This window comes from Pantherophis guttatus, chromosome 6 (assembly GCF_059756535.1).
Source record: "Pantherophis guttatus breed Tessera chromosome 6, ASM5975653v1, whole genome shotgun sequence".
Taxonomy (NCBI): Eukaryota; Metazoa; Chordata; class Lepidosauria; order Squamata; family Colubridae; genus Pantherophis; species Pantherophis guttatus.
Window position 1 is genome coordinate 84,138,384 of NC_142068.1, and position 23,115 is coordinate 84,161,498.

General features: G+C 39.0%; 1 protein-coding gene across 1 annotated transcript in view; it reads right to left on the reverse strand.

Moving 5' to 3' along the window:
* Positions 1–15,328, reverse strand: part of PKD2L1 (polycystin 2 like 1, transient receptor potential cation channel) — a 42,296-nt gene extending 26,968 nt beyond the window's left edge. Inside the window, exons 1-2 of the mRNA XM_034435705.3 lie at positions 14,793–15,328; positions 7,428–7,541 (exon numbers count right to left, since the gene is read on the reverse strand). Coding sequence (XP_034291596.2) covers positions 7,428–7,541; positions 14,793–15,096 — 418 coding nt within the window. The 5' untranslated portion in view covers positions 15,097–15,328. The remainder of the gene's footprint in view (positions 1–7,427; positions 7,542–14,792) is intronic.
* Positions 15,329–23,115: the final 7,787 nt, after the last annotated feature.

Genomic DNA, 23,115 nt, shown 5'->3' on the forward strand with positions numbered 1-23,115 from the left:
CAGTAAGTCAATGGCCCATACAAATCTGACTTCTGGGATAAATGTCTCATCCATTCAACGAAAGGGCCATCTTTTGCTTACTCCCCAAGGTGTGATCAGTTGCGATTGGGATCAAACTTATCACGCTCAGGCATATATACCAAGAGAACCCAGCATTTGCTAAGCTAAAATCAATAGCAAAGTTATCAGAAAAACCCGATGAGCCTCTTACTCAAACAAATGTTCAAAGCTCCTGATTTGCAATGAAGAGAACATGGTTTCTGTATGCGAAGAATGATTTCAGCTTTCCCCTGTTGCTCATAGCCGAGCTCCAGTGTTCTAGGCATGAAATACAGCCTCCTGTGCCGAGAGATCACAGGTGCTCAGTTGAGATAATGACAAATTTACCAAACACAAATAGCCATTGTGTCACCACACAACAAAAATCGGTAAAGAGCTGCATTAAATCTCTCCAGAAAGTACAATAGGAACAACCTTCTATGTTATCTCCCTGTACACTCTTTCCTGTTCTGAGATTTAAAAGGCAACTTTCAGAGTACTGTGAAAAGTTTAGCTTAGGTGGCATGAAAGAGAAGTTTGAGGTTCCTAGACAGGCAAATGAGTCCTTCTTTCCATTACACAAGCCATCTGTTGATGAGGCAAAGGGGCACAACTAGGCTTAGGCCTGCTTCTCCCATGGTCTAGGCCAGGGGTCAGCAACCCACGGCTCTGGAGCCACATGTGGCTCTTTCATCCCTTTGCTGCAGCTCCTTGTCGCTGGTCGGCTCCACAATTAATAGGGCTTTCGGTTAGGACAGGTAGAGGAAAAAGGATGCCGCGATAGGAGGAGACTCTATGGTATGGGGAATCAGACTTCCGGTTGGCATAGGAAAAAGAATGCCGTGCTAGGAGGAGACTCTATAGTGGGGGGAATCAGACTTCCGGTCAGCAGAGGAAAAAGGACGCCGTGCTAGGAGGAGACTCTATGGTGGAGGAACCAGACTTCCGGTCAGCTCCAGAATTGAATGGGGGGATTCCGGTTAGGACCTTTGTGGCTCTTTGAGTGTTTAAGGTTGCCGAGCCCTGATCTAGGCAAATTAGAGCCAAAAAACCCCACCACTGTCCCATCTCAAAAAGGTCTTGCCATCTGCCACACCATGTTTGTTGCTCCTGCAAAGGGCTGATTACTTATATACACAAGGTTTTGAACACCATGACTGCCCATGCTTCCTTTGGGGGCATCTTTTATGAGCCATGTGAAAATCCTTGGCCCTGTTAAGTATCTCATGAAGAGAAAGAAAAGCTGGTTGGAACAATACAGCTGCATTCTCCAGCTGCTTCCAGATTCTTGAGGCCATTGAGGTAATGTAACACCATAAATAACTGAAGATGGCAAGGTAGACAAATAGGTTAAAGTATGTCAGGAAGGGAGACGGTCTGATTGTCTCCTATTGGCAGGATAGAAGAAAAGAAAGAATACAACAAGGTGTGCAACAGGGAGTAGCAGAAAAGGAAACCAGCACAATCCAGCCAAAGAGAGAGTTCTAGGTCATTGTTGGCGAACTTTTTTGGCACCAGGTGCCGAAACATGCGCACCAGAAACTGGAAGATCATCTTCTTGGCACATGCATGTGCACCAGGCGGCTGCTCTTCTGGTTTCCAGCGCTCTCATGCACGTGAAGACCAGCTGGCTGGTGTGCTGGAACCCAGAAGACCAACAGGCAACGGCTCGCGTGCCTGGAGATATGGTTCTACGTGCCACTTCTGGCACACATGCAATAGGTTCACCATCAAGGCTCGAGGTATTATGAGAAGTGACAAGAAGGGAAGACAGAGAGAGCCCTGGGTTACTGATCTCGAAAAGATGGCTGATGAAAATCACACTAGGTTGAAAAGCAACAAATAGAAGACTGAGAAGCATAACAATCTTTAGAGAGCAAGGAATTTGGAAAGGGAGAAGGACCAGGGTGATTAAAACAGACTTGCTTTTGTTCCACCCATGTAAATGCTATGTTGACTTTTGCTACAAAATTACCTGAAATCCAGCCCAATTCCCTATCCCAGATGGGGCAGATTAGATAGTTTGGAAGAAAGCAATGGACAAAGAGCTGACATCATTGAAAGAGTTAGATGTGTATGAAAATGTTAGGTTACCACCAGGTGAGCATGCAATTGGTTGTAAGTGGGTTTATAAATTAAAAACCAGTGCAGATGGGACTGTTACCCATAAGGCAAGATTAGTTGCTCAAGGATTTGCTCAGTCAGATAAGGATTATGATGAAGTGTTTGCACCGAGTCTGAGGGCAACTACTTTGCGAGCAGCATTAGTGTGGGCAGCTAAGAATAGATATAAAATAAATCATATAGATGTTGAAACTGCATATCTACATGCACCGTTACAACACACAATCTGTATGAAGAAACCACTAGGTTTAAAAACTGATGGGAAGACTTAAGTGAATACTTAGATATCTGAAACAAACGATTCATTATTCGTTATATTTGGAGCCTAGTAGTGACCTAGTTTTAAAGACATATGCTGATGCAAGTTTTGCAACTGATCTACCTACTCATAAATCAACATCAGGTATTGTCATAATGTTGGGTAATTGTTTAATTAACTGTTTAATAGGATGGAAATCTATTAGGCAAAAGCATCCTAGTTGGATGCTTTTGGAAGCCGAATTTTCATGTTTATCCTTGATATGCACTGAATTGATATATTATAAACAATTGTTAATTGATATAGGATTAAATGTGAATGATCCGTTTATAGTTTACGAAGATAATCAATCTGCAATTAACATGGCTACTAATTTAGCTGTAAAAACACGGTCAAAGCATACTGATTTGAGATATTTAAACGTTAGATAGTGTGTACAAAGTAAAGTGATTCAGTTAGAGTACTGCATGACTGAACACAATATTGCAGATAATTTTACAAAGGCTCAGGGTGCACTTAAGCACAAATTGTGTTGTGATAATTATGGGTTAAGAATGTAAGGTATTATATATCGTCCTATCCAAAGGGGAGAATGTTAGGAAATGATAATTTACTAACTTGTTGGGTTGGCAATATTTAAAACCTCAATATAGCTTTAAGACTGTATTGCTGTATTGTATCATACTGTGTCCTGATTAGTTAGTTCTGTAGCCAATGTCCTTAAGAGGGAGCTTGAAACATGGTTAGTTTCACTCTGATCTCTTTACTGCTCTCTGCTACTCTTTGCTGAACATTACTGATCGTTACTGCTATTTGCTGTGTTTGCAATTGTTTATTGTGTATGACTACAACGACTGGTAAGAAGACTTTGTTATTGGAATATCCCTGGACTATTGTATTACTATCTACTGCTTTATCTGTGTATGACCTGGACTGTGCCTTATTGCTATTTCCTAAAAGTAAACACAACTCAGTGTATCTGTGTGTTGGCTTGATTATTTGCAACTGCTCTCAATCTCTTTCATGTGCACACCCTTGCTATTCTAGGGTTGCTCTGCGAATTCCTCAACAAGTGTATTCAAATGTAACAATTAACTACATACAGGTAGTCCTTAACAAACATACAACCATTCCTTTACAACAGTTCCCCACACTTACAGTCGTTGCAGGATCCCCATGATCATAGAATCAAAATTCAAGCACTTGGCAATCAGCATGCCTTTACGATGGTTGCAGCATTACAGGGTCATGGAATCACCAGTTGCAATCTTTCCAACTGGCTTCTGACAAGCAACGTCAATGGGAAAAGCAGGATTCACTTAACAGCTGCAGCAATTTGCTTAAGATCCATGGCAAAGAAGGGTGGGCACGACTCATTTAACAGCTACCTTGCTTAGCTATGGGAAATCTGATCCCAGTTGTAGTTGTACAGTAGTGGCCAAAATTGTGGAAACCTTTTGGGGGGAAAGTGTATTTTTGAGGTTTGATGGCTAATAACATCACTTTTTTTTTTTTTTTGGAGTTTCAAGATAATCCTATTCCACTGCTGGAATGGCTTGGGAATAGCCCAGACCTTAACCCAATTGAAAATCTATGGAGCCGATTAAAGAAACTAAAGAAAAAGTCAGAAGCGACCCAGCAATAAAACCCAGTTCATAGAAGCAATCATTCAATCTTGATTTCACATTTTAACAGCTGCAGAACTAAAAGACTTGATTCACTCCATGGGAAGACGTTGTAAGGCCGTAATTCCTGCTAAAGGTTACCCAACTAAGTATTAACTGACATGGTGATCATTTTTGTATATCTCATTTTTTCTACGTGTTTCACTTTTCTTCTTTATACTGTAACTGCTATTCCAATAGCAAATCCTTCATAAAAGTTATCGCATTACATTCTTGATTAAATTATCTTTCCATTGATATATAAATTTATGGTACTACTCAAAAAAAAAAATAGTGGTGTTATTAGCTGTTTAGAAAATAACTTTCCCCAAAAGGTTTCCACAATTTTGGCCACTACTGTAACTGAGATAGGAGGAAAAGACATGGGAGATATCCAGTATCTTAATGTTTTATATCTTTAGCAACTCTAAAATGTTTGGGTTGCTATTCCCAGTATTCCCCAATCAGCATGTAATTCTGAGAACTGAAGACTGCACATCTTAAACTTGCCAAGGTTGAAAAACATAACCTTAACCAACTATCATGTAACACAGCTGGATAAAAGTCCTGAGGATGCAGTGAGACTGGCTTTCTTAGGGAGTAACTTTGACCCCTTAAGGCCATGTTGGCTGAAGTAGAGGTGGTGAAAGAAATAGAGGTTGTAGAAGACAGATGACTTTGGGGATGAGATAATGGCACCCCTCTCTGACTACCTTGCTCAAAAACACAGCTGCCTGCAATTTACTGCTGGTTCGAATCTCTCCAAGGCTCAAGGTTGACTCAGCCTTCCATCCTTTCTAAGGTAGGTTAAATGAGGACCCAGTTTGTGGGGGCAATAAGCTGACTTTGTATAAATATACAAAAGTATGAAGGCTATTGCTGAATGCACTGTAAGCCGCCCTGAGTCTCCGGAGAAGGGCGGCATATAAATCAAATTAAAAAAAAAAAAAAAAAAAAAAGCAGCAGTGGGTTTCCAATATTCTTACCACTGGTTCGCCCCAAGCATGGCTTTGCTCACTCCTGTGCCTTCCGTGCGTGCGCCTGGCCTTGAAAACGTGGAAAGCATAGAGCCAGGGCAGGTGGGGAGGCCCACCCGCGATCTCCACTACCGGTTCGCTAGAACCGGTCCGAACCAGCTGAATATCATCTCTGCTGTACAGTAAAGATCAGGAAAGAAAAACATAATGCCAAGGAAGAGGGGAAAGGGACACATCCCTGGAAGTTAAAGAAAGACCTCCTGGCAGCAGAAGTATGCTTAAGAACAGGCTTTCAGTAGTGAGGAAATAGACACCGAGAGAGATAGGTGTATGACCAGCATACTCGCTACAAAAACTTCAAAATAACTGTAAGAGCCCCAGAGTTAAAAAGGGGCCAAGAAGTGACAAAGGAAATTTGCTCACTATTTAACCTAACATCTGTTCTGGAGAAGAGTTGAAAGACTGATTAAAGAGAAAATAAGTGAATGCACAGAATAGTTAGTTTTCTAAATGTTGAAAGGAGAGGAATGGAAGGAGAGGTGTATAAACTAAAGAAGGATACAAGCCAGATGCCATAAACCATGGGAATTGTGTCAGAAAGGCATAGAATGCATTAAGGCTTATGAGAAATGCTCCAAACGGGGGGGGGGGGGCTTTTGTTATGCCACAAACTAAAACAAAGGCAAAGAAAGTCTAGTTCTAATGTAAGAAAAAAAAGTCAATTGATAATGGATGGTGGTGAGAAGGCAGAGAGTCAACTTGTAGTTACATTTTTCTTCTTTCAAAAGGTAAACTTTGCTTCTCATTGTTTCACTAGTGCAAGAGTGGGCAACTATGGCCCCTATAACCTGTGGATTTTAACTCAGAGAATTCCTGAGCCAGCATAACAAAAATTAAAAATAAATACTTAGTTTATTTAAAAGAAGTCAAGTATAACTTTAAGTGCTGAAAGAGCAAGAAGAGGTGATTGCAGAATCATCAAACTAGCTTTTGTAGCTGATAACCCCTGGAAGACTTTTGGAGAAGTCCCAAAAGACTGGGGAAGAAAAAACGTTGTCCTGATCATCAAAAAGGAGAAGGACCTAGGAAACTATAAACATGTCAGCTTGATATTTATCCTTGGCAAAGCAGACGCACAGCATATTTGGGAGCATTTGGAGAAGAATGAAACCAGCAGCAAATGCCAGCATGGGATTGTCACAAGCAAATCACAAGCAAACATATGAAGAACGGCTGCAGGAACTGGGTATGTCTAGTTTAATGAAAAGAAGGACTAGGAGAGACATGATAGCGGTGTTCCAATATCTCAGGGGCTGTCAAGCTATTCTCCAAAGCAGCTGAGGGCAGGACAAGAAGCAATGGGTGGAAACTAATCAAGGAGAGAAGCAACTTAGAAATAAGGAGAAATTTCCTGACAGTTAGAACAATTAATCAGTGAAACAACTTGCCCCCAGAAGTTGTGATATGGTTATCCAACATCTTCTTAAAAACTTCCAGTGTGATACAAGTGGAGTAATTTATATTTCAAAATGCTCGAGCGTTGAATTATTATGTATTATTGTTTATTGCACATTTAATGTTCTATTGTATACCATAAAACATTACTTTATTTTGCTGTGTACCTAAAGTTTAATAATAATAAAGTTCTGCATAATTTCCTATTAAAAGCTTCTGCGCGAACGCTAGGGACAAGAAAAACATGATCACGAGTTTTCCTTTACCATTCCTCTCGTTGTCATCTTTAATGTGTTATTACCTCCAATGTCCTCAGTGCTCCTGCCGGTTCAGACTGATTTGGGCGAACTGGTAGTTGCGACTCTGGCTCTATGCTGTTCTATTTAGCCACGTTTTTTAAGCTGTGCACATGCATGCAAGCCGTGTGTTCGAGCAAAGCAAAGAGAGCACTCACATTTTCACACACGCTCACATTTTCAGTGCTAGGCAAACCAGTTGTTAATTCATGTGCCGCCCACCTCTGAATGTCTTACACAATCAAGGAAATCACAGGCTGTGTTCACACAACATGCATTATCAGATCATTTACAAATCTGGTAGATTCATTTGACAACATGCTAAGTTTGGTTAGCTTTAACCTTATTTCCATGTAGTTTGCTTGGCACCATTAAGGTTTACCACTGACTTCTTTTGGGGATGGAAAGTGCTGAGAAAAATTATAAATTTGTAGTTTCCATTAGCTATGAGGCCAGTAAGCAGTAAAATAGCAAATATATATATTTTTTAAATGATCCCGTGTGAGCTCAGAAAGAGACAAAAGAAAAGGACTTTAAAAAGGATAATCAGAAGAATAATAGAAAGTAGGAAAAACTGGTATCAAGACTCAAGAGCAGTAACCACACTACTCACACAAACAGATGTCCACTAAGAATACAATATAGACCAGAAGTTCACGCAGTGTAGTCTTCACATAAAGCTCTCGATTCTCACTGGTATTTTCAGTCAAGGTTGTGCCCCAAAGCCCTGTAAAAAAAATAAGGAAAAAATAAAAAATATATGGATTTATTCCAACCTCAGTTGCTCCAACATATCAGCATGTTCCTGATGAAACGAATGTGTTTGCCTCACAGAAAATGGAACTGTAGGTGACAGATTTGAATCATAATCATAATCATAATTTTATTTGTCAACCATATATAAGATAACAGGTAAAAGTATAAACATAATTTGAATACATGAAAAAAGTAAAAAAGGAATATTAGGACAGGGATGATAGGCACGCTGGTGCACTAATGCATGCCCCATTACAGACCTCTTAGGAATGGGGTGAGGTCAACAGTAAAGTTTTGGGGGTTTGGGGAAGAAACTACAGAATCAGGTAATGCATTCCAGGCATTGACCACTCTGTTACTGAAGTCATATTTTCTGCAATCGAGTTTGGAACGGTTTACCTTGAGTTTGTATCTATTATTTGCTCGTGTATTGTTGTGATTGAAGCTGAAGTAGTCACTGACAGGAAGGATATTGTGGCAGATAATTGAAGTCGGCGTAGTTCTAAATTGTCTAAGGCCAAAATTTGGAGTCTGGTGGCATAAGGTATTTTATTGAGATTAGAGGAATATTTTACTCTTCTCGAAAATATCTCTGGACTCTCTCAATTGTATTTATGTCCAATATGCAGTGCGGGTTCCAGACATCCTATGTCTTAGCTTGTAAGAATGTTGGAATTCTAAGCATGATATGATTTTTCATACTTTATAATATTTTTAAGGAGTACATCAACTTTTAGGACCAATATCAAAAAGAAATTCAACTGTATATTATTTTAAAAAGTGTACTATGGATTTTGCATTGTAATTCTTCAAAGCAAAATTGTGCTCATCATGTATACGTATTTAAAAAGATATGTACAAAACTGGATAATTAGTAAAAGTAACATTAAAAATAGTGTTTGAATTATTCCCAAAGGCAAATATATTGGGGGAAATGCAAATGAAAAAAGCAAATAATCATTACAAATATTTAATTATTTAATTTGCAAACTGATGCAAAACATGAGCTGGGTTACTTTGAGAACAGGAAAAATCAGGAATTTTGGAGATACTGAAATGGTTATGTATTTAATTATTTTCCTCTTGGTCACTTCAAAAATTAGGAGTTGGGTGACAATTCCTGGAATTGCCATCAAGACTTTCAGGAACTGACCATGTCTCTAGAGCTTAACAATCTTCCTCTGAATGCTATGGATTTTACACTTTCAAAAGTAAATAATTTTCAGCCCATTTGATGAGATATTTTAAAACCATTGCCAATGATCTCCCTCATTTGTTCAAGATATATCCTTATTTCTTCCAATTGTGTTTATTTCCACATCTCAGCTGCTATTTCCTTATTTATTCTTTTACAGTGAATATTACTAACTTTAAGAAAAACTTGGGAGATTGGCAGGAAAAAGAGTGTAAAACTGGGAAATGCATGATTTCAACACTTGATTTAAAGATTCCCAGAATTCCTGAGCTAACATGGCTGGCTCAGGAATTTTGGGAGTCGAAGTACACAAGTCATAAAAGGGCCATAGTTGCCCACCCCTGTCATAGGGTACAAATACACAATCGAATCATACTAGGAAACAATCAATATAAATCGTAAGGATACAGCAACAAGTTACAGTCATACAGTCATAAGTGGGAGGAGATGGGTGATAGGAACGATGAGAAGATTAATAGTAATAGTAATGCAGACTTAGTGAATAGTTTGACAGTGTTGGAGAAATTATTTGTTTAGCAGAGTGATGGCGTTCGGGAAAAAACTGTTCTTGTGTCTAGTTGTTCTGGTGTGCAGTGCTCTATAACGTCGTTTTGAGGGTAGGAGTTGGAACAGTTTATGTCCATATAAATGTCCATATAAATATAAATAAATGTAACAGAGTCTCAGAAGGACATTTAGGAGAGGAGTGGAAACATAAATATTTCAGAGAACCAAGCCCAGCTTTACTTGTTTGATCCTTTACCTTCAGCTTAGGTCCAAATCAATTTCTCTCTTTCATTTTAGTGATGTGGCGTGAATTTTCTTTTGAGTTCAAGAAAAGCTGGTTCCTTTGAAACATTGTTCATTTCACTTTTCTTTCGTTGCTCACTGCTAATGAATGCCATTAAGGCTTAATAGCTTGCTTCTCTAATGGCTTGATGTTATTGCTCTTCTCGTCTAAACCTTCATCCAATGTTGGTGTGAATTCCTACTTGAAAGTGGAGTAAATGTTCTCACATCAATATCCAAAGGGGTTTCTGTTCCTTTCAGGCTTAAGGACACTCAGAACCACAGCTCTGTGAGAGATGTTCCTCCACGCCCTCGATCGAAAGCTCTTGAGATGGAAGAACATAGGCAATTCGTGCCAGGAACAGCTAAAAGCTCTTTGGAGTTCCTGCTCCTGGTTTAAAAAGTTACTCTTTTTTTTAAAGTGCTAGCACTGATTCCAAACTCAATTTTTAATTGGAAAATGTACAATAGATTATAATAAAAAGTAGCCATTTGATAAGGCAGCTTGTTTGAAAACAATTCTTGATTTTTTCCCCCACTTTGGTTTTATGCTTCTCTCTGTCTACACACTTTTTGATCTGTTGAAGTTCCCATTCTTAAAGTTAGCAAGGTTGAGAAACTACATAGGGTTTGCAGCAAGGCAGATAAAAATAGATGTGTTTTTTTTTTAAATAGAATTTTAAAAATTTAAATTGGATTTTTTTTATTTTTATCAAATTTATTTCAATAAAATGCTTTTGGAGTAAAAACTAAAGATAGTTTTCTATTTAAGATACATTAATAATTTAGTTTATTCAGCATGAAATGGAGCTTAGTTATGTAGCAGGAGGCTGTATATTCTGCAATATTGGGACTGTCGGTGAGTCAACAGCGGGTCAGAGGAGGAGCTGCTGTGGGGCAGAGATGACAGAGACGACAGAGATTTAAATCAAATCCACCCTGGTTTGCAAATTTAATTGAGAGAGAGAGAGAGAGAGAGAGAGAGAGAGAGAGAGAGAGAGAGAGAGAGAGAGAGAGAGAGAGTGAGTGTGTGTGTGTGTGTGAGAGAGAGAGAGAGAGAGAGAGAATCCAATGAGGAAATTTAAAAAGTCAAGATGATGGTTGCCCCTTCCACAGATGACTAAGCTCTCCAATTGGCTACAAGCATTGCCCCTGATTTCAACATTTAAATAAGAGAAAATGTGTTCATACTTATATTTATACATATATTTGAAGACAAATTCCTTGTGTGTCCAATCACACTTGGCCAATAAAGAATTCTATTCTTTGGGAGACAGGAGGGAGACCTACATCCTGGATAAAACTACCTCAGCACACCAAAAGAAGGAGAGTATGAGAAACATTTCCGAAGGGGACCCTCCAGGGGTGAAATGCTCCCAGTTCGGACTGGATCGCCCAGTCCGGTAGCAATGGCGGTGGGTGGTTCAGAGAACCAGTAACAAAAATCCCTGCCCACCCCCCATGCCCAGCTGAGCCGCGCGATCATCAGAGGCTGGTTTTTTTTTTACTTTTAAAAGCATTTTTTCTTCAGCCGAAAAAATGCTTTTAAAAGTTAAAAAAACAGCCTCTGATGATCGCACGGCTCAACTGGGATCGTCAGAGGCTTTTAAAAGTATTTTTTCTACAACCTCTTCAGCTGAAGAGGTTGTAGAAAAAATGTTTTTAAAAGGAAAAAAAGCCTCTGACGATCAGGGAACTCAGCTGGGATCGTTAGAAGCTTTTAAAAGCATTTTTTTCTACAACCTGCTCAGCTGAAGAGGTTGTATAAAAAATGGTTTTAAAAGTAAAAAAAAAAAAAAAGTTGACCACACCTACCCAGTCACATAACCCCCACCACCACCAAGCCACGCCACGCCCACAGACAGGTAGTAACAAATTTCACATTTCACCACTGGGACCCTCCTAGTTTTCTACATAGTAAAAGGAAAGAAGACATATTTTCAGACTTACAAGACTTTATTAAATAACCTTACAATAAAGACAGGGCTAGTACTCCTCATTGTGCTTCTTGTCTGAATTCCCTTGTGCAGGCCTAATAGTTGTAGACTCTCGTTCACAAGATATTTCTGCCTGCCCGCATGGCCACCTCCAGAGAGAGACATTCATTCTACAAAATTCTGGTTTTCTCTCTCTCTCTCTTTTTTTTTTGTGTGGAGATAGTAACCATTTTTACAGAGGTTAGGATTCAAAACTGATTTTTACATGAACCAGGCAGTTCTATGTATAGGTGAGCAAAACTCACAAACTGAGCCCTATGAATGTGGCCTTGAGTTTCTGAAAGAACATCAGGATAGAAACTAATCAACAAAAAAATTCCATACCGCATAGATATCCAGTTCAGGGGTCTCCAACCTTGGCAACTTTAAGACTTGTGGACTTTAACTCCCAGAATTCCTCCCAGCAAAGCTGCCTGATCCAGTTGGCCCTGAGCCATCCAGCATGAAAGAATCATTTTGGTCTAGAAATTAAGGAACCAGACTAGAAGCCAAGTGTCCGCGAGTTCTAGTTCCACTCTAGTCATGAAAGCCAGTTGGGTGACCAGTCCCTCTCTCTCAGTCCAGCTCACTCACACAGGTTTTTTTTTTTTAATTTGATTTATATGCTGCCCTTCTCCGGAGACTCAGGGCGGCTTACAATGCGTTAAGCAATAGCCTTCATACTTTTGTATATTTATACAAAGTCAGCTTATTGCCCCCACAATCCGGGTCCTCATTTTACCTACCTTAGAAAGGATGGAAGGCTGAGTCAACCTTGAGCCTGGTGAGATTTGAACTTGCAGTAATTGCAGGCAGCTGATGTTAATAACAGTGCTTTAGTCTGCTGCGCCACCAGGGCACCAGGGTTGTTGTTGTGAGAAAAAAATAGGAAGAAGAAGGAGTATAAGATATGTTTGCTACCTTGTGTTGCTTATTAAAAATGGTGGGATATAAATAAAATAATAAATAAATACATCAGACAAACTCCTGGTTTTACAAATTTTATTTATTAAATTTATATGACATCCCTCTCACTATCAAGCAACTCATGGTGAAGAAGATGTGATTTATTTGAAAAGCTCCCTGTCTTTAAGTGAAAGAGATGTAATTCCCGAGGAAGCTATATTAGAATCAGAGTTGCCTCAAAATATTGTGGAAGAAGTAGGAGAGGAGAAGAGATAGGGCCTTCAAAATACCTGAAGAGATACCACACAGAAAAAGATCTCCGTTATTCTAGAGTGCAGAACATGGAGAACAGGTTTCAAGTTACTGGAAGATATAAAGATCCATAACAACCAGAAGAGTGTTGAATTATAGCAAAGTTGGTGGGCTTGAGAAATCTTTCTAACTCTGCTCAATGATTGTAAAATCATTGGATGATTTGGAATTTAGGCTCTCTGTTCAGAAAGAATAGAAACCTATTCTTTATGTCTATATACTACAGGTCTTTTCACTTTCTCCCCATCAATTGCTGAAAGCTGGTCTCCTAAGTCAGCTTTGAAGAAGCAGATCCAGACATGTTCTATGACAAGAACCATTTCAGTTCTGAGTTCTTTTCATGCGAATTAAGAAATCCTAGACTCTCAAATGATCTCTGTAGCAATTCTTGTACAACAAAATGTTTTTGCACTCACAATACTATCAATCAGTCATTGCATTTATTATTTCATCTGGGAATATTAGTTCTGTGACACGGGGTAACTCACAGCTAACTATATTTATTCTTCACAGAATATTGTAACCTTGGAAGATATATTCAGTGGCTGTCGTAGACTTTGGTTTTGGCTAACACTTTCATTAAGGACTTTGGAGGAACAGGGGGAAAGGAATGCTTATCAAATGTGCAGAGTGTACACAATTGGTGAGTGTAATAAGAATAGTTAATACAGTATCCCCAAAACTAGAAACAACAATAAAAATAATCTTGAGAGTTTATAACAAAGGGATGAAAATAGCACAATGAAATTTAACTGAAAATTGTAAAATCCTTCAGCATTGTGCAATGGTTCGCCATAATATTTGTGAAAATATTATTGGTGTTACAGTAAAAAACATAGTAAGGTATTTTTTAAATATAAACAACCAGGATATACATTTTTAAAAACTAAATACAAGTATATTGATATACTTAAACTACAAAAATTAAACTTTTGGTCACATCAATCTAGTATAATTTCCAAATAGTTCCATTCTCTTCTGCATTGGTCAGATTCTACCTTGACTATAGGCTGTTCAAGAGGAATTCTGAGGAAATGGAATGGCCTTTGAGAAAGGGAATGTGAACAGCTCCAGCCTAGTTACTGTACCTTCCTCAGCTGACTCATCCGGCCGGATGGAGGGAAATGTGCCTGGGAAGATATTTTGAGATAGTCTACCAACCACAAAGCATCTTGAGCGCTCTTTGCTGGCAGTGAATGCAACAATGAGCAAAAATAGTGGCACCCTCAAGAGCTTTAGATATTTCAGTGTCTTTATTTCAAACTGGTCAAGGTGTCAGCAGTATATTATAGAATGTACAAACAAGGCAAGAAGTATAGTTCTTTGAAAAGAAAGCAGGCCAGAGAAAAATCATATCATCAAGCAGAAGCAAAGATGCAAATCAGATAATTTGTTCATCGAAACAATGATCTTGGCTCCAAATAGGTCAGCTCTAGAAAAGGATTGAAATTCTCCATGGATTTCATAAAAATAAATCCAATCAATCTGACTCCCTTCTCATGTTTTGAAAGCCACATCTGAACATTCGTTCCCTTGAGTTATGGCAATGTTTTACAAAGATTGCTTCATTAGTTTAAGCTAAATGTCAAGCACGCTTGATAAAAATCTGCTCCAATTTTTCTATGCGCAATATTCACATTTGCAACTACGCTAATTTGCAGCTAGGCATGATGCTAATTAGCATTAGCCACATGCTCCTATCCACCTTTTGAAGCTCAGGCAAACAATGTTGACACTGATACCCCCCAACTAATTTCAAGGTAATGGTCTCACCTTTGAGGTGACCTTTCCAGCTATAAAAATATAAGAGAGTAACTTCTGTAACCAAGGCTCACCAATATTTCACATTTTCCTTCCTGTCATTGTGATGATTTTTAAATTTGTAAATAACACATAGAGGGATAGCAAAGCCAAAGTTTACGGCACAATATTCCTTCAGCAGTCCCCGCACAGAAGGTGCATCCTTTCCCCTGCCTCTTGGTGGAGCTAACACAGATGGCTACCTTCTCTGTACTTAATCCCACCCACCCACCACCCAAGTTACCTCGGATGCCTTTGAAGACATAGTAGCAGCATCCTGAGAAGGGGGTTTCCTTCTTCCTTGCTTCCTCGGTAGCCTTTCTATCCTTTGGGTAGGATAAGGAGCCAGTCAGTTTTTCGATGTTCTCGTAGGGATTTTCCAAAATGGATTTTGGGTTGTAGATGGCTCTGATTTTCAAGGAGGATGAGGAAGGGGATCCATTGTAAGCCGGGTTGTCCCATGCTTTCTTCCCCAGAGTTTCCAGTTCATGTTCTTCTCGTGCTTGGAAATGGCTCTCGGCTCTGTTGCTTAGGTGAGAAGTGCTCATGATGCTGAATCAAGCAATTGGTTTCTTGTAGAAGACCCCCAAGGTATCAAGCAGTCAGAAGCATTCATCTGCTTGGCACTTTGCTCTGGGGCCTCTTTTATATTCAGCCACTGGGTGACAAATAGAGAGTGGAGGCCATTGTTGGGAGCAGCTATTAACTTCTATTCTTCAGTGAATCCAGCTACACCCAGGGGTGGATCTCTTTCCCTCTGCAGATAACAGTCATGAAAACCTGCACGGAGAGAGAATCTGGCTGTTAAAATATTGGTTCTTGTGGCTAAATTCTCAGGGAAATTAGAGGCAGGATGTTCATTGGACACTTTGGGCTGAGACAATGCTGAGTGACACCTGGCACATCCCCAAACATTACAGGCGCTCAGTTTTAAATAGAGCTGCACCAAGAGAGCATTTGGGATCCATAAATCAAAGTTTACACTTGCTTCTTACAACTAGACTTAGCTGGGCTCTTAAGAGTCTCTAGATCTAAAATAGCCATTTTTCTCTATGGACTGGTGGCATTTGCAATTTCAAGTAATTTCCTAGCCAGGGTTTTATTATCGCAGTCATGGTGATTATTCAAAAGGCAACATACAAGCCAGTATCAAAGCAAAATGATTGATGGGTGGGGTGGGGTGGATTTTGTGCTTGGCGCTATGCAAAGGGTATCGTTGAATTGATCAACCCTGTCTCTCCATCTATCTGAAGATCCTGCATGGTGTTTAAAAAGGTCGAAAGGAGAAAAAAGAGGATGAGGAGATGCCGATTCTCTGGATGATCCAGAATTCTAGACTGGGAAGGCCATTCAGTCCAATCCCTGTTCCAAGTAAAAATCCAAATTAAATTCAGTTATCCTAGAACCGTGATGGCGAACCTATGGCACGCGTGCCGGAAGTGGCACATGGAGCCATAACGCCTGGCACGAGTAGCGTTGCCCATTCCTCTTCTGGGTTTCTGGTGCGCATGCGCTCACGATGTTCAGCTGGCTTTTTTGCATGTGGCAGTGCTGGAAACTAGAAGAGCTGGTCTTCCATTTTCCTGCGTGAGCATGCGCGCCGGCCAGCTGATGGTCACATGCGCATGCGTGCCAGAAACCCAGAAGAATAGCTGGCTGAAACCGGAAATTCATTTTCGGGGATGCGCATGAGCCCTGGGCAGCTCCTCTTTCGGGTTGCAGCCCAGATGCGTGCGCATTTCAGCACTCGGTGTCAAAAAGGTTTGCCATTACTGTCCTAGAAGGACAGTTCTTTAGCCTTTGCTTTACCTCATCTTGTGAAGAAGAGAGAGCTCATCAATGGTAAATGATCCCACAAACTGCTTTTGCTGTTAGGCAATTCTTCCTAATATTAAAATCAGAATCTGCCTTTGTGTAAATGAAATCCATTTTTCCAGTTATTTCTTAAAACTTCTTTCTCTCAGGACCCCTTTTAAAAATTTTGCTGTTGTTTATAGGGGTTATATTTATTTATATTTTCTTATTAAAAATTAAAAATGGATGCATTGCTACTGCTCTCACTCCTCAAGGTTGTTTGATGGGATTTTAACATTGTATTATTTTTCAACATAAACTGACAAATAATTTTAATTTTGAGGAGTCCTCAGAGGGTCTCCGTGGTCCCTTTGTCATTCAATGCATCAAACAGGAAAAGATTTGTTTTGGGGAGAGGAAAGAATAAAGGTTTAGTATGACAATATCAAATTTGCTCAGGAAAAAAATGATTCAGTCTCATTTCCTAAATTTAATCTGTTATTTGTATAATGTTTCATGGACTTCTAAAATGGAATATTTGCCGGTGTGAAGACATGCTGCTAATTTATTCTAGTGTATTTCCAGATATAGGGCAATGTTAGATCGCTCCCATTTTATGTATGATTAGAAAATATTTTATCATCCCCCCCCAATTTTCACAATTAAAAAAAGAAAAAGGAAAGAAAAGAAAAAACTGGAAAATTGGGAAAATTCTGGACTTTTTCCTCTTCTTTTTTTCATTTTTCAAGTTTGTTCTGTCTGCAACTAGTGGTGATTTCCCCTCCACTCGTGATTATATTTGGTTTTTACTTCATATTATAAAACAAAATAAAGCATATTCTGTTGGAGAAGAAGGATAAGTGCTGAGTCTGTAAGAAAGACCTGGGATATTCCCTGTGTCTTCACAGCAAACATTGGAGTAAAACTGTTATCTGTGTCTGATGGATGAAATTTATGGATATGAGTAGATTTGCTGAACTAGATGGAAGTTTAAAAAGCTGGTCTCAAAACATGGTTCACAGATGTTAGATTCCTAAAAATCTGTTTTTAACAATTGGCAACTGAGAAATCCAATCAAAACCAAAAGGACTGGTATGATTCCAACATGATATTACTTTGGGAATATGGAGAAAGCAGCAAATAAAATGCCAATCCCTCTCCCCCCCACCCCCGAAGAATGAAGAATCCATCTGCCACATCCATGCAGGGAGAACTTCCAGAACTCTTCTTGTTTAATACCTTGCAGTAAGTTTCAATGCCAAGACAAATGACAGGAAGGAAAAGCAATTCTGCATGTAATGCTTATGCACACATATATATATTTATTTTTCCTTTAATGTAACCACTAGCCTTTTACTGAAGACAGGTTGGGTTAGGGAAGTCCATCTGAGAGGCTTTTTTGGAGTCCTGAGATGCTAATTATGCCACTGGCTAGCTAAGAGTACAGTAATTGTTATCTAAACAGTGTTGAAAGAAAAATCCGGTCTGGTTCCAAGCCGGGAGAAAGACACTGGAAATAAAATGGAGGCTGTTTGGAAAGGACTCTGTTTATTGATGAGCAGAACCAACAGCATCATGTAGTTCTGGGACAGCTGACAAATTGATTTGATGAGTATATGGATTTTTATAGGGTTCTGAGATGCTGCTAGGAGATTTTGCAATGAGCCTTGTGTCTTTTTCTAATGGTGATGGGTTAATCTTATTAGGTCCTAAAAGTCATGTCATGTCCTTCTTAATCCCATCAGCTGGACCTGAAGGTGTTTTGTTTGTGAATAGATTGGCCCAGTCTTTCTTAATGGACACAAAATATCCATCTCTAAAAACTTCAGGCTTCTGCTAGAGGTTGTTGGGGCTGGTTTCTGCCTTTGTTAAGATTTTTCTCCATTTCTCCTTTTGGGGAAATATAACATTCTGCCTTTTAATATCCCGCCAAATATTTGATTGGGGGTGTGTGAGGACTTCCTACAATAGCCAGCTGCTTCCTTATAATAAATCTTCACAAATCTTGCTAAAGAGAACTCTGTGAATCCTGCCAAAACCCTTATAAGGCTGAACCAGAGGTGAAATGCTACCGGTTCGGACCTGTTCGGGCGAACTGGTAGTGGCGGTGACGGGTGGTTCGGTGAACCAGTAGCGGCAGCAGCTACAGCCCACCTGCCCGGACGTTGTTACTTCCTGGTTGTAACTCTGCATGCGCAGAGGGTCTAAAATTACACGTGACACATTCACACACTTCTGAACTGGTAGGGAAGGTAAGTAGATTTCACCCGTGAGCTGAACAGTGATTGACTGAAATTGCTTTCATCTGGACTCCTGATCCTGAGCAGAGAGCTGAACTCAATGATCACATACAATCATACTTTATTATTATCAAAAAATCCATTTGGTGGAATACTTATACTTATACTTATTATACTTATATACTTATACTTATATTTACTTATAAATATACTTATTTGGGCCCCAGACTTAACATGTTACAGATGTTACATTCCTAAAACTCTGCTTTTAACAATTCAGGACTAATGTGCTGACACTTCTAAAATTGCTGTTTTAATTAATTTTGGTACTTGGCTTTTCAGTCTCAATCCTTCCTTGTATTTTTTTTATTTTTGTACTGCTATTCTTCTTTAAGGGGCTTTATTTCCTTTTGCTGTCAGTCTGTATTGGTCTTGTTGTACAGTACTTCTTATATTTGTATTATATAAATTACCTCTTAATGTGTTACCTAAACACTACCTAAAACAGAGGTGCAACTTTGGCTGGCTCTGTCACCTGGCTTTGTATTAGATCCTTGGCCAGATGCCTCTTTTTCCTCTTTTATTCATTGCTAAGAGTTCCTTGTTTTCCTCTTTTTATACCTTGTGATTTGCCTTATGGCAGTTTTTCTGTAATTGTCTTCCTTTACCTGTTGAGGTTGGGAGCCCAGAAAGTTTGTAAATGACACTTCATGTTATTGTGGTGAAGGCTGGTTTCATATCCTGGTTGGATTTGGAAGTCAACTTTGATTCTTTGGATTACTTTCAATTGCATTACAATTTTTAATTGTGAAGTGGGTTTGATGTCTGTCTTATCAATTGAGCCTGCTGTTTTATTTATACTAGGGTTGCCAGGTCTGCTTCCAAAAAATAGCGGACAAGCGGGGGGTGGGGTGGTTAAGTAGTAAAATTTTTTTTAAAAAATTACAATTAAATTATATATTTTCTTACAAACATTTTAACATGTATTAAAATAATCACTTCTAAACTTTACTTAAAATTCAAAACATCAAATATATTATAATAATATGTAAAATATTAAATTACATTTTACTTTGCTGTCGTATGTATTTTTTATTTGACTGCGCAGCTTTGATCAATTCTTTGTGTTTAAGGAATAATTCTTTAATTTCAGTACAACGTTGAGAAATATTAAAAAATATACAAAGTTCACTTCAAACTGATGGTACAAGCAGTCGGTTACGTTCGTCAGTCCATAAATTTCCCATGACGCTGAAAATTCGTTCAACGTTTGCATTTGATACCGGAATTGATGCACAATACTGGAACAGTTTCAGTAAACTCGGAGCTGGCTCTTTCTTGAAAAAGTATGTCCACTTATCAAGGGATGAATCGCCCTGCAGATGAACATAAACTTCTTCTAAGGCAGAAATTTCATCGAAGAGAGTGTTGGGTGGAAGTTCTTCTCGCCATGGTGATAATAACCAGATGTTCGTCATTTCTTCTAAAGTTGGAGGATTATTGCGATCAATTAGATTGAAACAACTTAGTGTCTCATATACTGAATCGGTGAAATTATACCACTTTTCTAGGTACGCAATGGCTCTTTGATACACGTTGATGGCTTCTTTCTTGAACTTTTGCACGGCATTCTCAGGCAAATGTTTTTTACGTAAGGCAAATAAAACTTTCATTCCAAAAAACTGCTCATCGTTGTTGTTTTTTTTGCAAAGAATCATGCAGTTTACACATGATAATGTGAAGATCACATGCAAGAATTTTCTTGCTTTCCAGCTTCAGTAGAGTGTCTTGCATTATTGACATGAAGAAGTGCGTGAAATATAAATACAATTCTGAAATTGTTGGTTCATCGTCCTTTGCAAGTTCATTTTTCTGATCCGAAATAAGGTTCCAGATAACCTTATGGCACTTATCAGATCCAAGAGAAATAAAATACGATTTTAGAGGTATCCAGTTTAAAAGAAGTCTTTCGACCGCTTTAAACAAACTTAACCAACGTGTTGGAACATGGCGCAAAACTTCATGGAATTCTGACTTGCAAAACTTACGTACCATTTCATCATAAAGCTTTTGAATAAAAAAAATGTCCACTATTTTGTGAAAAAAAATAGTGAACATAATGTGAAAAAAGCGGACTGTCCGCTCAAATAGTGGACACCTGGCAACCCTAATTTATACACACACACAGACAGAGTCATTTATCTTTTATCCAATTTATTCTTTGTTAATCCTTTCTACCAACACCTTTAGAATATAACTCTGTTTTTAGGTGGAAAGTTGAAGGAAAAAAGGCAGGTTAATGAACTGTTCTTATTCAGAAAACATAAGGCCCTTTAATAAAACTTGTGAGTCTGCTGTAAAGCTGCTACCAAACTCATAAAACCCTCCAGGAGTTTCTTTTCCTCCATATATTCTGGTTTAATTATTCCCATTATTATTATCATCATCACAAAAACTGCTGCACCCTTACTTAGTTGTTATGTATTCATTCATTCAATTTGTTCCCATCATAGTCACAAAACTTTCAGTGCTTTGATCTCCCCTTTACAGTTTATGGATATTTTCAAACTGAATCGCAGACCAGCTCAGATTGAATAGGCTTGCCCTCAGACAATAGAGTAAAATAACACCCTTTCTGAATCCCGGATCTCCATTTCTATCAAGGCCGATTTGCACAGACCTACTTTTAGCTACACAGTAAGTTACTGCACAGTAACCGTAAATCTAACCCTTTGGTATCCAGGATATGACTTATTATGAGATGGCCCCAATACTGTTCTTGGTCTCTTAAGGTCAGGGGTGCTATTTAGCAGGTTCTGGAGAACCAGTAGCCAAAATTTTGAATATTTCGGAGAACCGGCAAATACTACCTCTGGCTGGCCCCAGAGTAGGGTGGGAATGGGGATTTTGCAGTATTCTTCCCTTGCCAAGCCCGCCAAGCCACACCATGCCCACAGAACCAGTAGTAAAAAAATTTGAATTCTACCACTGCTTAAGGTGCATGACTGAAGTTTGAATGCATACCATATATCCCATATTTTAAAATGCAGGCTATGCGGGGAGGGGGGGGAAGAGATCCTAAAATCTCAAAAAACGGGAAATCTGATCACCTCCATGTGCTCACTAAAAAGTTAATAAACTCTGCTCTTTTCTTTGAATTATACTGAAGGAATATGATCTTTTAATGTTTCAGATGAAGGAAATGCAAAATCTAGATGTATATAATTTTGCACAATCTAATATACTTTAGCATAGCAATAAATGGATTACATTTGCTCCAAATGCTTGCTTGTTTCATTTGGGATTATTTATTTATTTATTTGATTTGATTTGATTTGATTTGATTTGATTTGATTTGATTTCTATACCACCCTACTCCCGAAGGACTCAGGGCGGTGCACAGCCAGACAATAAAATACATACATACAAAATTTAAAAGTGGAATTAAAATCAAATTAAATAGTTTTGGCCCAGACAAATTAAAACCCCAATCAATTTAAAACCAATTTTAAAATTTGAATATATAAAATACTAAAAAATATTAAAAAATTAAAAAAAATTTATAAAAGAGGGAGAAAATTAGGTCAGGCCCGCCTGGTGAAATAAAAAATGTCTTTAAGGCGCGGCAGAAGGTGCGCAGATCTGGAATCCTCCGTATCTCTGGGGGCAGCTCGTTCCAGATAGTAGGTGTCCCCACAGAGAAGGCTCTCCCCCTGGGGGCCGCCAGTCGGCATTGTTTGGCCGACGGCACCCGGAGGAGCCCCTCTCTATGGGAGCGTACCGGCCGGTGGGAGGTTATTGGTGGTAGTAGGCGGTCCCGCAAGTACCCAGGCCCTGAACCATGGAGCGCTTTAAAGGTGGTAACCAGAACCTTAAAGCGCACCTGGAAGACCACCGGGAGCCAGTGCAGCTCGCGCAGGAAGGGTGTTACATGGGAACGCCATGTCGCTCCCATTACCACCCACGTGGCTGCACTCTGCGCCAGTTGGAGCCTCTGGGTGCTCCTCAAGGGGAGCCCCATGTAGAGAGCGTTACAATAGTCCAGGCGGGAGGTGACGAGGGCATGAGTGACTGTGCGTAAGGAGTCCCGATCCAGAAAGGGACGCAACTGGCGGATCAGGCGAACCTGATGAAATAATTAACTTCTAAGTGGCTTAGAAATTTTGTTTTCTAAATTTTTTACAAATTTTGATGCCTCAGTCATTCTTGTAAAACAACTACAGAACAAAGAATAACTTTGTTTCAACTTTTTTTTTAAAAAAAATGACACAATAGTGAATTAAGGTTTTGGAATATAACTAAGTTTTGAAGCGGTTTCCATTTGCTTCCTTATGAACTACTGAAAGTATTGTGTTCCTTAAAATATGTCTGTTATTATAGAATGTCATTACAAAATTAACTTTTAATGTGCACTTATTTATTTTATACATTTAAAAAATGTGTCCATTAAAATCTATCAATGCACAAAAAATGTCAATACATGTTAAAACATATTCTTTGATTCAAATGTAATGTATTGTGCAGATTGGGATT